This window comes from Rhinatrema bivittatum, chromosome 4 (genome assembly GCF_901001135.1).
Source record: "Rhinatrema bivittatum chromosome 4, aRhiBiv1.1, whole genome shotgun sequence".
NCBI lineage: Eukaryota > Metazoa > Chordata > Amphibia > Gymnophiona > Rhinatrematidae > Rhinatrema > Rhinatrema bivittatum.
The window spans coordinates 86,004,848-86,022,323 of NC_042618.1; the positions used below are offsets into that span (position 1 = coordinate 86,004,848).

Consider the following 17,476-nt stretch of genomic DNA (forward strand, 5'->3'; position numbering starts at 1 on the left):
CGCTCCCCCGTTCCAGGCTGCTTGAGATTAATGGTAAGAGGCAGCTGTAAGTCAGCCAAGGCTCTGCAGTCAGAGGTCATGAATGCTCCCACTCAGGCAGCTCTCTGGGCGGGCTCCTAAAATTACTATCATTATGAAGAAAACAGCAAAAAGGCTACAGCCCAGAAATGTTAGAAAAGCATCCCTCCAGTCCTTCTTGTCACACACAGGTTTCTCTGGCACTTTGTCTGCCCCATGACGTTGTGGACGACGTAAGTCTCTCTCTCTACATCTCGGCATCTTGTGACGAGCATGATTTCTCGGACTGTCTCTCTTCCTCATCCTCTCTCTCGGGCTTCCTTGTGGCTGTTTCCCCCAGGACCTTGGCACTGTGCTCCTGTGCTTTGGCCCTCAGAGCAGCTATGCTGTTTTCTCTTAGTTCTTCGTTTGAGATGGGAGCGTTGGGATCTGGAATCTGCTCTTCTTTCTCTCCCTTGTCAGGTTTCGGGATGGACGGCCGCTCCATCTCAGGCTTCCTCCCGGGCTCAGCTGCAGCCTCCAGAGACTTTTTGTGCATCCTAAAAAGAATTGTTGGTATTCTGGTTTAGAAAAGCGTCTGGTCATGGGAAAGCCATCTTGAACTGAAAACAGCAAAGATAAAGAGAGGCCAGAATTAAGGAAAAGGAGAGACCCTTCCTTCAAACAGCAGAATCTACACTTTGAAAAGCCATTCAAAAGAGCTTCAAAGAGCCGTCAGAGCAAGGGCCAGGCAAGCTCCTGAAAGGGCAGCTCAGTCTGAGGCCTTCCTGAAGCATTCAGCAGTCAGTCTGAGGCCTTCAAAGCTTGCCAGAACCTTGGCACCTGCATTGGCCACTGTTGGAAAGATGGTACTGAGCTGATAGACCCTCGGGCTGACCCAGTATGGCTATTCTTATGTTTTATGCTCTCAAAACCTTCAAAGATCAATCAGACTGAGACCGCAAAAAAGCAAAAACAAAAGGTTTCCAAGAGCATTCACAGCACATTCCGGCATTGCTCGTTAAGGTAGAGACTCCATCAAACCTGACACCCCTTGGGCTTTCACCTGCAGGCTTAAGAGAATTTTCCAGGTTTATAGCAAAGGAAGAGTTTAAAAGCAAGTAAAGCTGTGGCAGCTTTAGAGAGGGAGAAGGAGATGGCATTCTGTGCAACTGCACTGTACTGTGCCCTTTTAATTTATTTTAATATAATGTTCTTAGCATTCAGACAGGTTAATCCACACCAGTTGGTTATGCACCTCTACCAGCAGAAGGAGACTGAGCAAAGCTGACGTCTCTTTATATATACCCCTGCTCTGACATCAGCCTGCCAGTATTCTCTGTCTCCAGCAGATGGCGGATGTGCATCTCCCTGCTGGGGATTGCTTTAAAAACATAGAAAATGAAAGGAGAAAAGAAGAAGGAAATTAATTTGCCCTGTTCTGCTGTGGTGATACCTTATGGTCTCTCCTTCCAGTTGAATTTTCCTGAGGTGATATCTGTGGATCCTTCCCTCAGTAGAGAGCTGCGATCCAGTCTTTGGTTTTCCAGTGTGGACTTAGCTGTAGAGAGAGAAACAGCTGAGAGGCTAGCGGGTGCAGGAAGCTGAGCGTGGCAGTGAAGGCCTTTGCCCTCTTCCCCCCGCAGCCAGAGACAGACTTTATACTCGGCAGGACAGGCTGAGTTCAGGTAAAGAAGAAAAAAAAAAGTGAGAGTTTCCATTCCCCTTCTGGTTTCCAAGTCTCGGTGCGCTAATCTGACTTCCATTTTGGCGGGATGAGCAGCCTTTTGGCTAGGCCCTGCTCTCAGGCTTTGCTTACACTCCCCGTGGTAGGCCACAGCGGCATTCGCACACTTTTCTGCGCACAAGTGACTGTTCGTGCTTGCATACCCGGGTGTGCGCTTAGGTGGGCACCTACCTGGACTGTGTATTATGCACCTATATTTTGGATGCTTATTGAACAGAAGCTATTTTTGGGCGCCCTGTCCATGCTCGTTTGTGCAGGCGTGCAGCTTGGGTGCCCGATTGTCAGACACTTTGGGAACGAGCTACTAGTGGGTGTTTACCATTGGTTTTGTATGATAGTCATTGCAGATTCGCCAACGGTCCTGTGAGTATAATTGTACGGCCTGTGTGGCAGAAATAACGATAGTGCTTGCCCTATTCAGGCATCTCAGCTTGGCTTACCCCAACTTGTATTAGCGCTGCTTGGAGGCTCAGGGAGAGTTAACTCCAGCTGCTTTTACTGAGCCCATCCTTCCCAGCATGGTGCAGGAATGGGACCAGAGGTTTCCTCTGGTTTGGGGGCTCCCCTAGAGAGAATGAGACGTGATTTAAGAAAGCTTGAACGGTGATTAAAGGTATGGCAGTTGGGATTCAATGCCAAGAAGTGCAGATTCATACATCTGGGGATGTGGTAATCCAGAAGAGCAGTATGTCCTGACGGTGAAGGGCTGTTCTGCATGAAGCAAGGGACCTTGGGTTGATATTGTCTAGCGATCTGAAGACGACAACGCCAGAAGAATGCTGGGCTGCATAGCGAGAGGAATAACCAGTAAGAAAAAGGAGGTGATGATCCCCTTGTACAGGGCCTTGGTGAGGCCTCACCTGGAGTACTGTGTTCAGTTCTGGAGCCCGTATCTCCGAAGGGACAGAGACAGGATGGAGGTGGTCCAGAGAAGGGCGACCAAAATGGTGGGGAGTCTCCATCAAATGACTTATGAGGAGAGGCTGAAGGACCTGAATATGTACATCCTGGAGGAGAGGAGGTGCAGGGGAGATAGGATACAGACCTTCTGATACCTGAAAGGTTTTAATGATGTACAAACTTCAAAATTTTTCCATTGGAAAGAAAACAATAGAACTATAGGGGGTCATGAAAAGAAACTCCAGGGAGGATGACTCAGAAGCGTCTTCACGGAGAGGGTGGTGAATGCCTGGAACGCCCTTCCGGAGGAGGTGGTGAAGAAGAGAAAAGTCAAAGAATTCAAAGTGGCATGGGATAAACACTGTGGATATCTACAGGCTAGAGGACAGAAATGAGAAAAGAGTGCATGGGGGTAACTTGCTGGTGTAGCGGTTACTACCATAAACCAATAAGCCTTCATACTGTTGATGCATCTCCATCATTGCTCTCTGCTTTTACAGCAGGGGGAAAGAGAAAAAAGGGAATTGGACTCAGACAGTAACCAACAAGGACATTGGATTTTACAGCCTGGGAAAACAAAGCATGGGGGGGGGGGAGACAAATAAGCATGGGGGTAATTTGCTGATGTGGCTGTTACTACCTTTAACCAACATGCCTGATACTTTGGATGCAACTCCAGCATTGCTCTCTGCTTCAATGGCAAGAGGTAACCTGGAATTGGACTCAGACAGCAAATAACAAGGTCCCTGACTTTACTGGTTTGAGGGGGTGACTTGTATGGCGCAGCAGATGCTACCATAAGCTCACTGGCAGACTGGATGGACCGTTTGGTCCTTTTCTGCCGTCATTTTCTATGTTCGTCAGCAGGGGAAGGCCACTTAGTGGGTGCAGGACCAATGCCCCCTGGTTTTGGAATGGACCATGGAAGCATTCGTGCGCTTTTTTACGTGCAAGTCTGCCGTGAAACAGCTTGGCAGGTTGAGCAGGCTTTTGGCTAGGCTCCCCTTGCAGATGTGGTAGGCCTAAAATTTCAGGTTCACAAACTGCAGATCCCCGCATCAGAGAACGTCTACACCTGCTGCAGCTCATGCTGACAGGGACCTAGGTGGCAGAGATGATGAAGGTGAACCTCACTCCCTGGAGGATTGAGAAATATAGAGCAATGTTGCTTTCTTTCATAGAGATGAGTTGCCCGGTTCGGGTCACCCAGACACTGAAGATGCTGGGGGTGTTGGGTGCTAATTCTGTGTCTGAGACAAACAAGAATCTCATTTAGATTCCTTATGTAAAGCATAATGGATGCTATTCAAGAATTGATTGATCTTGAATGGGGCACCCCAGCAGCTAACTTGAAAGGGGGATGAGCCTTGGTACTGCTGTACCCCTGGATCTGGCAGAGAGAGAGCGAGCAGTTGTGCTTTCTGAAAACGGATGCACTGGTGTCTGCTGTCACCAAGCAGATGACTATGGAAGAGGAGGCGCAGGGTAGGAGAATTGAGGCTATCCTTAAGCAGGCTTTGAGGTGGTGGCAATGGTAAGGGAAATTTGATTCAAATGGCATCTGAGGGCCCTGACTTTTACGGTCTGGGAGACTGGTAAGCCTGGGGGTAACCTGCCCAGGGCAGCAGATCCTGGCATAAGCTTGCTGGGCAGACTGGGTGGATTATCTGGTCCTTTTCTGCTGCTGTTTCTATGTTTAATTACAGATGGCCTCTTGCTGCTCCCTGGGTGCATCGTTCTTGCTTGCTCTCTCTCAGGAAGTCGATGAGTCTGGTTTGAATTTCCCGGCAGTGCCCTGTGGCCTCACCACCTTGCATGAGCCCGATCTCATCTAATCTCGGAAGCTAAGCAGGGTTGAGCATCAGCTATGGCTGATGAATTGGTGCCGAGGCAATTTCAAAGTCTAATCTTATGGAAAGACCTTTTAAAGGATCACTCTGGCTTGGGAGTGAGTTAAAAAAAAAAAAAAAAAAGGCCAATAGTGGGGTGAGTCCCAGGTTCCTCAGTTACCAGAAGATTAGAAGCAGGCGCCGTGTTCGTTCAGTGTGAGAGGTCGTCCTAGGGACTTTCAAACATTTTTGAACCTACAGAGGAGTGGCTTCTCAGAGAGCTTGACCTTTGCATAGGTCTCAGTCCTTCGTCCCAGGCAGCCCAGATGGGGTTGGTCTCGAGTGGTGGTGCCCCCCGACCTCCTCACTGAGGTGTGCTGACCCGTTCCTGGGAACAGGAGATAGGGAGTTGCCTGTCTCTCCTTCTATCAGAGGAGGTTCCAGATCACGTCAGACCAGTGGATTCTGAGGTGATAAGAGATGGCTATGCTCTGAAGTTCCTTGGTGTTCTTGGGACATTTTCATGGTGTCTCCCTGCAGCTCTCTGCAGAAGAGACAGTGGAGTGTACGTTGTCAAGACTTCTCAGACTGAGGGCTGTGATCCTAGTGCCCATGTCACAAGGAAAATATGGGCTGATATTCCAATTATTTCATTGTACCTGAGGAGGGTTCCTTTTGCCCCATCCTGGATGTCAAGGGAGTCAACCAGCTTTTATAAGTGACTTGTTCCCACATGGAAACCTTACACTCGCTGATAATGGCAGTATAATTGGGGGAGTCTTAAGTCTCTGGATTGTCAGAAGTGTATCGACATATTCCCATCTGGCTGGAGCATCAACTGTTTTCTGTGTTTCGCTGTTTTGGGACAACATCAGATTTGAGCGCTACCCTTTGATTTGGCCACTGCGCCAGAACCTTCTCTAAGGTCATGGTGATACTAGCGGCAGTGTTGAGAAAGGATGGCATTCTGATCCACCTATACTTAGACAATTGGCTAATTTGGGCCAAGAGCCATGAAAGAGAGTTTTCAGGCCTCGCACAAGGTGATCTCCTTGCTACAGGAACTAGGTTGGGTAGTGAACTTAGCCAAGAGCAATATCAGCCATCCCAGAAACTAAGTATCTCGATGTTCGTTTTTGACACGAAGTAGGACAGAGTGTTCCTGCTGGAGGTCCACATTCAGAATCTGATGGCGGCAGGAGTTGGCAGCGCAGGGGTGCTGGAGTACAGAGGAGTATCTCTGGAGCATCAATTGGCTGGAAACCCATGCTGTTCTTTTGGCATGCTTATGATTCATCGTCAGCTTGCAGGGTCAAGAGGTCCAAATGATGTTGGACAACGCGACAACGATGGCTTACATCAGTCACTAAGGAGCAGCCAAGAAGCCAGCAAGTGTTGTGCAGGAAATTAGCCCAATTCATACACAGGCAGAAGTAGATTTTCAAGAGATCTCAGCCTCACACATTGCAGGAAAAAAACAATGTAAGAGCCGACTTTTCTCAGCAGACAGAATTTGGATCCTGGAGAATGGGAATTGTACAAGCAGCATTCCAGCTCATAGTGGGCTGCTGGACCTCCCATTTCTAGGCTTGCTGATGACATCACACAATGCAAAGGTTCTTCGCTTCTTCAATTGCAGGAGAGATCTGAAGTTTCAGACATTGGATGCCCTCGAGCAGGAGTGGCTGGAAGGCTTTTCCCCATGCCTATTCTGGGCAGAATGATTCAGAGGTTTGAGAGACACATGGGGTTGATACTTCTGGTGGTGTTGGATTGACCCAGGAGGCTGCAGTATGCAGATCTGCGGAGGCTTCTGGTGGAATATCCTCTCTGATTACTGGTCCACAGGGATCTGCTACGGCAGGGACTTATTCTTCTCGAAGATCTGACTTTATTTTGTCTTATGATGTGGCCCTTGAGAGCGCTCGGTTGCTGAAGTGTGGGAATTCCACCTTGCTTTGAATGTGAAAGTTATTCACTTCCTTAGCCTATGTTCGCGCTTGGCGAATGTTTATAGCTTGGTGTGAAGAACGAGGGGTTCATCTTTGTTTGGTTAAAATCCCACTCAGTTTGGATTTTTGCAGGATGGGTTGTTTAAGGACTTGGCCTTTAATTCCTTGAAAGTTCAGGTGGTGACACTTGTCTGTTTCCGAGGTCAGGTGAATTGTGAACCCTTGTCAGCCCATCTGGTTGTGGCCTGGTTCTGGAAAGGGGTGAATCACGCATCTCCGTCCCCCCTTGCGATTGCCAGTGCCATTGTGGAGTCTTAATCTGATTCTGGATTTCTGGCGGATCCCACCTTTAGCCTCTCCTTGAGGTAGGTTACTAGAGGACAATGTTCTGCATGTAGGGTTTCCGAACTGTGGGCTATGACTTGACGGGAACCGTATCTGCAAGTGTCCCCAGGGGTGGAACAGCTGTAAACTGTTCCATCATTTTTGCCGAAGGTGGTCTCGGCTTTTCACTTGAATCAATCAATTCCCTGCTGACTTTGGGAAGGGAGAGAAAGAGGAGGATGAATATCAGCTGTTACAGACCTTGGGTGTCAAGTGGCATATCATGAGGTATTGGAGGGTTCTAAACCTCTCAGAAAGATGGACCAGATGTTTATACTCCATGGTGGAAGGAAACTGGGTGAGCCGGTGTCACAGGCTATGATAGCCCATTGGATTAAGGAGGTTGTCACAGCCATGTATGTGGATGCTGAGCATTTGTTGCCTAATCAGGTTAGGGCTCATTGCACTAGGGCTCAGCCAGTGTCATGGCTGAGATTGGATGGTTGTTTCCCATCGAGATTTGCCAATCTGTGACATGGTCTTTCTTATGCAACTTCCAGGCATTTTACCCTAGATGTGCAAGCCTGGGAGGATGCAGCCTTCGCGTGTGCAGTGTTGATTGGACCGCGTCAACCTCCCGCCCTGTTCGAGAGTAGCTGTGGCACATCCCAATGGTATGGATTAACCTGTCAGAATACTAAGAACGGAAAAATTACTACTTAGCTGATAATTTCTTTTTCTTAATGAAGACAGGTTAGTCCACCTTCTCGGCCTTAGCTGCTGGATGGTGGTGCTATTGTCCTCCTGAGTGGCTGCATTTCTGGGGATTACTGGTAAGTGACAGATCCAATCCCTAAATTAGTAATATTACACTCCTTGTCTGTCCTCAGTGTTTTTTTTCTATTAAAGCATTGTTTGAATGGTTGTCTTTAATAGTTATGATTATATATTGTTTAGCTGTCCACAGAGGGCTTTTGCAGAGAATAGTGGTGGACTGATGTCAGGAGCAGGAGTATATATAGCGTGATGTCAGCTTTACTCTGTCTCCATCTGCTGGTAGAAATGTATAAGCTGTTCTCATTAAACACAAGGAATTATCAGGTGAGTAGTAATTTCTCCTTAAATAGCAAAAGGAGGGGCTTTATCAGAGAGAGCCTTAGGAGGAAGAAGAGGATCACTGGATGGGAGGAAGGGAAGCAATACACAGGAAAACAGGATAAAAAAAGGGTGTGTAGAAATACAGGGGAGAGAGTGGGGAATGTACAGAGGATCACAGAGAAGGGGGAGTAAGAAGCACAGTACACCATGGGCAAGAGAGGGCAACATGAGAAGTACAGAGGATCATAAGAAAGGGATAGAAAAAGAGAGAGGTGCATATTAACATCTGGGATAAACTGACAGGATCCTTAGCTGTGAGGGAGTGAGGGGTAAAGCCTGGGATAAGCACAGAGGATCCTTAGCTGTGAGGGAGTGAGAGGTAAAGCCTGGGATAAGCACAGAGGATCCTTAGCTGTGAGGGAGTGAGGGGTAAAGCCTGGGATAAGCACAGAGGATCCTTAGCTGTGAGGGAGTGAGAGGTAAAGCCTGGGATAAACACAGAGGATCCTTAGCTGTGGGGGAGTGAGAGGTAAAGCCTGGGATAAGCACAGAGGATCCTTAGCTGTGAGGGAGTGAGGGGTAAACCCTGGGATAAGCACAGAGGATCCTTAGCTGTGGGGGAGTGAGCTGTGGGGGAGTGAGAGGTAAAGCCTGGGATAAGCACAGAGGATCCTTAGCTGTGAGGGAGTGAGAGGTAAAGCCTGGGATAAGCACAGAGGATCCTTAGCTGTGAGGGAGTGAGAAGTAAAGCCTGGGATAAGCACAGAGGATCCTTAGCTGTGAGGGAGTGAGAAGTAAAGCCTGGGATAAGCACAGAGGATCCTTAGCTGTGAGGGAGTGAGAGGTAAAGCCTGGGATAAGCACAGAGGATCCTTAGCTGTGAGGGCGTGAGGGGTAAACCCTGGGATAAGCACAGAGGATCCTTAGCTGTGGGGGAGTGAGGGGTAAAGTCTGGGATAAGCACAGAGGATCCTTAGCTGTGAGGGAGTGAGAGGTAAAGCCTGGGATAAGCACAGAGGATCCTTAGCTGTGAGGGCGTGAGGGGTAAAGCCTGGGATAAGCACAGAGGATCCTTAGCTGTGGGGGAGTGAGAGGTAAAGCCTGGGATAAGCACAGAGGATCCTTAGCTGTGAGGGAGAGAGGGGTAAAGCCTGGGATAAGCACAGAGGATCCTTAGCTGTGTGGGAGTGAGGGGTAAAGCCTGGGATAAGCACAGAGGATCCTTAGCTGTGAGGGAGAGAGGGGTAAAGCCTGGGATAAGCACAGAGGATCCTTAGCTGTGTGGGAGTGAGGGGTAAAGCCTGGGATAAGCACAGAGGATCCTTAGTTGTGGGGGAGTGAGGGGTAAACCCTGGGATAAGCACAGAGGATCCTTAGCTGTGAGGGGTAAAGCCTGGATAAGCACAGAGGATCCTTAGCTGTGAGGGAGAGAGGGGTAAAGCCTGGGATAAGCACAGAGGATCCTTAGCTGTGGGGGAGTGAGGGGTAAAGCCTGGGATAAACACAGAGGATCCTTAGCTGTGAGGGGTAAAGCCTGGGGATAAGCACAGAGGATCCTTAGCTGTGAGGGAGTGAGAGGTAAAGCCTGGGATAATCACAGAGGATCCTTAGCTGTGGGGGAGTGAGGGGTAAAGCCTGGGATAAGCACAGAGGATCCTTAGCTGTGAGGGGTAAAGTCTGAGATGAGCACAGAGGATCCTTAGCTGTGGGGAGTGAGGAATAAAGCCTGGGATAAGCACAGAGGATCCTTAGCTGTGGGGGAGTGAGGGGTAAAGCCTGGGATAAGCACAGAGGATCCTTAGCTGTGGGGGAGTGAGGGGTAACGCCTGGGATAAGCACAGAGGATCCTTAGCTATGGGGGAGTGAGGGGTAAAGCCTGGGATAAGCACAGAGGATCCTTAGCTATGGGGGAGTGAGGGGTAAAGCCTGGGATAAGCACAGAGGATCCTTAGCTGTGAGGGAGTGAGAGGTAAAGCCTGGGATAAGCACAGAGGATCCTTAGCTGTGGGGGGAGTGAGGGGTAAAGCCTGGGATAAGCACAGAGATTCCTTAGCTGTGAGGGAGTGAGGGGTAAAGCCTGGGATAAGCACAGAGGATCCTTAGCTGTCAGGGAGTGAGGGGTAAAGCCTGGGATAAGCACAGAGGATCCTTAGCTGTGAGGGAGTGAGGGGTAAAGCCTGGGATGAGCACAGAGGATCCTTAGCTGTGAGGGAGTGAGGGGTAAAGCCTGGGATAAGCACAGAGGATCCTTAGCTGTGGGGGAGTGAGGGATAAAGCCTGGGATAAGCACAGAGGATCCTTAGCTGTGGGGGAGTGAGGGGTAAAGCCTGGGATAAGCACAGAGGATCCTTCGTATTGATGAAAGGTTGGTTGATCTTGGGATTATCCCTGAAAATGTTTATTTGGGGGTAAGTGAAAAAAACATCCGAGTTGAAGCAAAGTCTGTAGTATTTTAGCAGGAGCTGAATGTGGCCTGGAAGCGTTTGTGCTCCGGGTTTCTCTTTCTCTGCTGAGGAGGGATGTAGTTCGTTCAGCAGAGTGAGGACATTGTTCATTGAGTTCTGGGAGTTCTCATGCCCGCCCGGGTAATTTCTCTGCATAGATTGCTGCTGTTAGAGTTGGCATTTACAGCGTGTGTGTTTATCCCCCTGCTTTACTCTTCCTTCCCATGCAAATCCCAGATGCAGATAAAGTGGGGTGAAGACGTGGCTAATTTTGTACCGGGGTAGTTTCTCTTTGAGAACTGGCTATAAAGGTAGCGGAGTACAAAGTTTCCCTCATGCTTTGCACTGCATGGCGTTTTGTAATTTGCCCGGTATTGTTTCTGGTGGCTCTTGAATACGAGGTCAGCCCCTGCACACAGACTGCTCGATGGACGGTCCGGATTAGTATTACTTTATACTGTGCAGTGACTTTTATTCCATCCTGCTGCAATAAGTTTTGCACAAGAAAGCACTAGCATGCACTAACGAGAGGCTGAATAATAGGAAGAGCAGTATTCAAAAGCATTTGCACAGGTGAATGTGCTTGTTACAATTTGCGTGTTACACTGGAGGTGTTCCTGGTGGGGCTGGAGGGGCTTGACAGACACATTTTTCCATGATCTGCTGAATCGGTGGTGTGATGTTTCCAATTACAATAAGATGTGCTTTAGTTCAGCGCATACTATAAGAGAGAGGTAAGGATATTGCTAAGCAGGTTTATAGATCCACTTAAGTTATTGGAAGAGATGGTAACAGTGGATGGAATAGAGACCTGTTCTAGGAAGGATGATAATTGAGAGACAGAACATGCATCACACAAGATTGTCCCAATTAAATCCCAGTGTCTGTCATTAAGGAAAGCTGTTCCTGCTTTAAGCAGCCTTCCCTGATCTATGACCTCCCCAATTGCTACAAACTCGCCTCGGTCCGCCAGTCGACGCTCCCACCCTGACATGGCTTCTGACGTTATATTAATCAGTCCTGAGTTTTATGAACTAATACTAGTTCAGCCCTAAGTATAGGATGTCATGTATATATTTGATAATATTCAGTCCTGAGTACAAGTGAATATTATAGTCCTACGTATATGACTATATATTATTTATTTCTGAGACTAGATATTATTTTTTCTATGTAGCCATGACTCTGGCTTTTCCTCCTCCCAGTTCAAGTGCCCCTGTTTTATTGTAACTTTCATTCACTTTTCTCTCTTCGCCTATTGATCACGTTGATGTTTATGTTATTGCACAGCTGTTTATTGTAAACCGATACGATATGATTGGTTTCATGAGTGTCGGTATAAAAAAAGCCCTAAATAAATAAGTGAAGGGGGAGCCTATCGTGTTGGATTGGACTTCACCTTACAACAGGAGGGACCCAGGCTGCTGAAGAAGAGTGGCAGAAGGACATGAGTCCCGGGTCAGCATGCAGGAGGGGGTCCTGGGTCAGCATGCAGGAGGGGTCCTGGTTCAGCATACAGGAGGGGGTCCTGGGTCAGCATGCAGGAGGGGTCCTGGGTCAGCATACAGGAGGGGGGTCCTGGGTCAGCATGCAGTAGGGGTCCTGGGTCAGAATGCAGGAGGGGTCCTGGGTCAGCATACAGGAGGGGGGGTCCTGGGTCAGCATACAGGAGGAGTCCCGGGTCAGCATGCAGGAGGGGTCCTGGGTCAGCATGCAGGAGGGGTCCCGGGTCAGCATGCAGGAGGGGTCCTGGGTCAGAATGCAGGAGGGGTCCTGGGTCAGCATACAGGAGGGGGGGTCCTGGGTCAGCATACAGGAGGAGTCCCGGGTCAGCATGCAGGAGGGGGTCCTGGGTCAGCATGCAGGAGGGGTCCCGGGTCAGAATACAGGAGGAGTCCCGGGTCAGCATGCAGGAGGGGGTCCCGGGTCAGCATGCAGGAGGGGTCCTGGGTCAGAATATAGGAGGGGGTCCTGGGTCAGCATGCAGGAGGGGGTCCTGGGTCAGAATACAGGAGGGGGTCCTGGGTCAGCATATAGGAGGGGGTCCTGGGTCAGAATGCAGGAGGGTGTCCTGGGTCAGCATACAGGAGGGGGTCCTGGGTCAGAATACAGGAGGGAGTCCTGGGTCAGCATACAGGAGGGGTCCTGGGTCAGCATACAGGAGGGGTCCTGGGTCAGCATACAGGAGGGGGTCCTGGGTCAGCATGCAGGAGGGGGTCCTGGGTCAGCATACAGGAGGGGGTCCTGGTCAGAATGCAGGAGGGGTCCTGGGTCAGTCATGCAGGAGGGGTCCTGGGTCAGCATGCAGGAGGGGGTCCTGGTCAGCATATAGGAGGGGGGTCCTGGGTCAGCATATAGGAGGGGTCCTGGTCAAATACAGGAGAGGGAGCCTTCTTTAAAGCACGGGGCAGTTTTGAGTTACTTTTGAAGAAGGAGGAGAGTCTTTTGAGAATTTTTTATAAGCCGGTAATATTAACTTGAATTGAATTGGAGTTTTGGAGTTTCCTAACAGATCCCCACAGCCTGATAGCATGAAGGGGGGAGAGGCAGATTCCTGCCAAGTACCCATCCAGTCAGGGTTGTTCTCTGTTTGAGAGAATTACTGATTTTGTGAAGATAATTTGTGATCTGTTGTTACCTCTGCGAGGATATTCCCCCCCCTCTCTCCTCTCCCATACACACTACTCCTCCAGTCCCACCCCCCCCCCCTCACCACCACACACACACACATACAAACATTCTCACTCTCTCTCTCTCTCACACATACACACAGGCATGCATTCTCATTCCCTCTCACACATACACACAGGCAGGCTGTCTCATTCTGTCTCTCTCTTTTCCTTATACACACACACACACATACATGCATTTATCTCATTCTCTCTCTCTCTCTCTCTCTCTCTCACACACACATACACACCAAGACATTCTCACTCTCTCTCTCAGACACATACACACAGGCATACTGTCTCATTCTCACTCTCTCTCATACATACACACAGGCAGGCTGTCTCATTCTGTCTCTCTCTTTTCTTATACACACACATACACACCCAGGCATTTATCTCATTCTCTCTCTCTCTCTCTCTCACACACACACCAGGCATTTATCTCACTCTCTCTCTCTCTCTCTCTCTCTCACACACAACCCAGGGCATTTATCTCATTCTCTCCCTCTCTCACACAACACATACACACAGGCATGCTGCTCATTCTGTCTCTCTCTTTTCTTATACACACACATACACACCCGGCATTTATCTCATTCTCTCTCTCTCTCTCTCACACACATACCCCCAGGCATTTATCTCATTCTCTCTCTCTCTCACACACACACATACACACCCAGGCATTCTCTCTCTCTCTCACACACATACACACCGGCATACTGTCTCATTCTCAATCTCACACACACATACACACAGGCATGCTGTCTCATTCTGTCTTTCTCTTTCTTATACACACACACACCCACACACCCAGGCATTTATCTCATTCTCTCTCTCTCTCTCTCTCTCACACACACATACACACCTAGGCATTTATCTCATTCCCTCTCTCTCACACACACACACAAACACCCAGGCATGCTTCTTATTCTCTCTCTCTCTCTCACACACACACACACACAAGAATTCTGTCTCTCTCTATCCTATACACATACTGAAAAATAGACACACACACACAGATATGCTGTCTCATTCTGTCTCTCTCTATCTCACACATACTCCCCCATGCATTCTGTCTCATTCTCTCTCTCTCTCTCTCACACACTCACACAGGCATTCTGTCTCTCTCTGTCTTATACACATACTAAAAAATAGACACACACACAAGAATTTTGTCTCAATCTCTCTCACACACACATACACACACTCACACAGGCATTCTGTCTCTCTGTCTTTTACTCATACTGAAAATAGACACACACACAAGAATGTTGTCTCATTCTCTCTCTCTCACACATACACACATACTAACCAATGCATTCTGTCTCATTCTATCTCTGCACACACATACACACAGGCATGCTGTCTCATTCTCTCCCTCTTTCTTTCTCTCTCTATCTCTCACATCATACACACCCATTCATGCTTTTCATTCTGTCTCATTCTCTCTTCTCACACACATACACAGCCAGGCATTCTGTCTCTTTCTCTATCATAGAAACATAGAAATGACGGCAGAAGAAGACCAAACGGCCCATCCAGTCTGCCCAGCAAGCTACGAGGTTTATCCATTTTTCCCCTTTTTCTCTCTCCCACTTGTTACTATTGGCTTCCAGTACCCTCCAGCCCTAATTCCCCTCCACCCCACCACCAATTTAGAGAGCAGCGCTGTATCTGCATCCAAGTGAACATCCAGCTCAATTAGGGGTAGCAACCGCTGTAACAAGCAGGCCACCCCCTTGCCCCATACTCTTACCCACCCCTGTTTTTATTTTTTTGTTTGTTTTTTTTATTTTTTATTTTTTGGGGATAGCAGCCCTCCATCCTTCCGCTCTGTGAAGGTGGAACACCAACCACTGGCCACTGGCATCCCGCTCCATGAATGCCGCTGTGGCTACTGCCGCTCCGTGCAGTGTTTTGCTGCCTCCACTTTATTCACGCCCTCTAGACTTGATGGATCCACAGTGTTTATCCCACGCCCCTTTGAAGTCGTTCACAGTTTTAGACTTCACCACTTCCTCCGGAAGGGCATTCCAGGCATCCACCACCCTCTCCGTGAAGAAATACTTCCTGACATTGGTTCTGAGTCTTCCTCCCTGGAGCCTCAGCTCGTGACCTCTGGTTCTGCTGATTTTTTTTCTGACGGAAAAGGTTTGTCGTTGTCTTTGATCATTAAAACCTTTCAAGTATCTGAAAGTCTGAATCATATCACCCCTGCTCCTCCTTTCCTCCAGGGTGTACATATTTAGATTCTTCAATCTCTTCTCGTACGTCATCCTATGAAGATCCTCCACCTTCCTGGTCGCCCTTCTCTGTACCGCTTCCAACTTGTCCTTGTCTCTTTGTAGATACGGTCTCCAGAACTGAACACAGTACTCCAGGTGAGGCCTCACCAAGGACCTGTACAAGGGGATAATCACTTCCCTTTTCTTACTCGAAATTCCTCTCTCTATGCATCCCAGCATTCTTCTGGCTTTTGCTATCGCCTTGTCGCATTGTTTCGCAGACTTCATATCATTAGACACTATCACCCCAAGGTCTCTCTCCTACTCCGTGCACATCAGCCCTTCTCCCCCCCCATCGAATACAGTTCTTCCGGATTTCCACACCCCATATGCATGACTCTGTACTTCTTGGAATTGAATCTCAGCTGCCATATCTTCGACCACTCTTCCAGTTTCCTTAAATCCCGTCTCATTCTCTCCACTCCTTCCGGTGTGTCCACTCTGTTGCAGATCTTAGTGTCATCCGCAAAAAGACAAACCTTACCTTCTATCCCATCCGCAATGTCGCTCACAAAGATATTGAACAGGACCGGTCCCCAACACCGATCCTTGCGGTACAACCACTTAAAACCTCCCTCTCTTCAGAGAGAGCTCCATTTACCATCACGCATTGTCTTCTGTCCTTCAACCAGTTTTCAATCCAGGTCACCACCTCGGCATTCACTCCTAAGCTTCTCGTTTTATTCACCAGTCTCCTGTGCGGAACCGTATCAAAAGCTTTGCTGAAGTCCAAGTAGATGACATCAAGCGCTCTTCCTCGATCCAATTCCTTGGTTACCCAGTCAAAAAAGTCAATCAGATTTGTCTGACAGGATCTTCCCCTGGTGAATCCATGCTGCCTCTGGTCCATCAATTCTCCAGACTGTCTCATTCTCATTCTCTCTCTCTCACATCCACTGGCATTCTGTCTCTTTTTCACTCACATACACACCCAGGCATGCTGTCTCACTCTATCTCTCTCTCTCACACAAACACACACTCCCACAGGTATTCTGTCTCTCTCTTTTTTTTTTTATACACATCCTGAAAAGTAACCACACATGCACATCCACAGGCATGCTGTCTCATTCTCTGTCTCTCTCACACACCATACACACCCAGGCATGCTTTTTATTCTGTCTTTCTCTCACTCACACTCACCCACACACACACGCACGCACGCACAATCCACAAACATTTTTTCTCATTCTCTCACACACACACCCAGGCATGCTATCTCATTCTCTCTCTCTCTCTCTCTCTCTCTCAAACACACACACACATATCCAGACATGCTGTCTCATTCTCTATCCCTCTCAAGCATACACACACAGGCAAGATATTTCATTCTCACAGGACAAGCAGGATGTTAGTCCTCACATATGGGTGACATCATGAGGATGGAGCCCAATCATGGAACACATTTGTCAAAGTTTCTAGAACTTTGACTAGCACCTACTGGGCATGCCCAGCACGGCACTAACCCTGCATCCAGCAGGGGTCCCCCTTCAGTCTCTTTTTTCCATGCAGCAGTAGCCACACGGGTTAAGGAGCTCTCTAGAGATTCCTGACAGGAATTTTCCTCACAGAACTTCTTTCAAAATTTTCAAAAAATTATACCCCATAGGGGTCCCCCTGTCGATTCGGTACTCCGCGGTCGAAAGATAAGGATTTACCCTCGTTTGCGGTCGATTCCTGTCAAGTTTTCCCTTTGGGGCCTACCGGCCATCGACCGCACCGTGGCTAAATTTTTGCCAAAGCCATGGTGTCGGGTTTTCGTCGGTGCCCCAACTGTCCTCGGACAATGTCCATCACCGACCCGCATAGGGTTTGTGTGTTGTGTTTGAGTCCAACCATGACATCCTAACTTGCACCAAATGTTCCCAAATGATGCCAAAGGTCCATAAGGCCCATTCCAAGAAGATGGAATTTCTTTTTTAGGCAAAGCCTCCAACTCCATCGACCGCTTCGACATCGTCTGAGCCGGTGCCATCGACCTCTCACCAGCAGCAGGACACCGGTGCTGCCCAACCAGCATAGACTGCTCCAAAAGTGTCGACTTCTTCCTCATCGGCTCTAGAGAAGGACTGAGGAGAACATCATGAAAAGCGTTGACACTGGCATCAGAAGGCTCAGTCCGCTGATCCAGGCAAGCTCTCAGCATCAGTGTTGATAGAGCCACCAACAAAGAAATCCCATCCTCTGTGACTGGGTCACCGAGGTGTTCCCCACCTTCATTGGTGCCAGGAGCC

General features: G+C 48.7%; 1 protein-coding gene across 1 annotated transcript in view; it reads right to left on the minus strand.

The window, feature by feature from the left end:
- Positions 1-265: 265 nt before the first annotated feature.
- The window catches only part of LOC115089351 (visual system homeobox 2-like), a 205,117-nt gene continuing 187,906 nt past the window's right edge, over positions 266-17,476 (minus strand). The window contains 2 exon segments of the mRNA XM_029597440.1: positions 266-555; positions 558-620. Of these exon segments, the coding sequence (XP_029453300.1) occupies positions 266-555; positions 558-620 (353 nt within the window).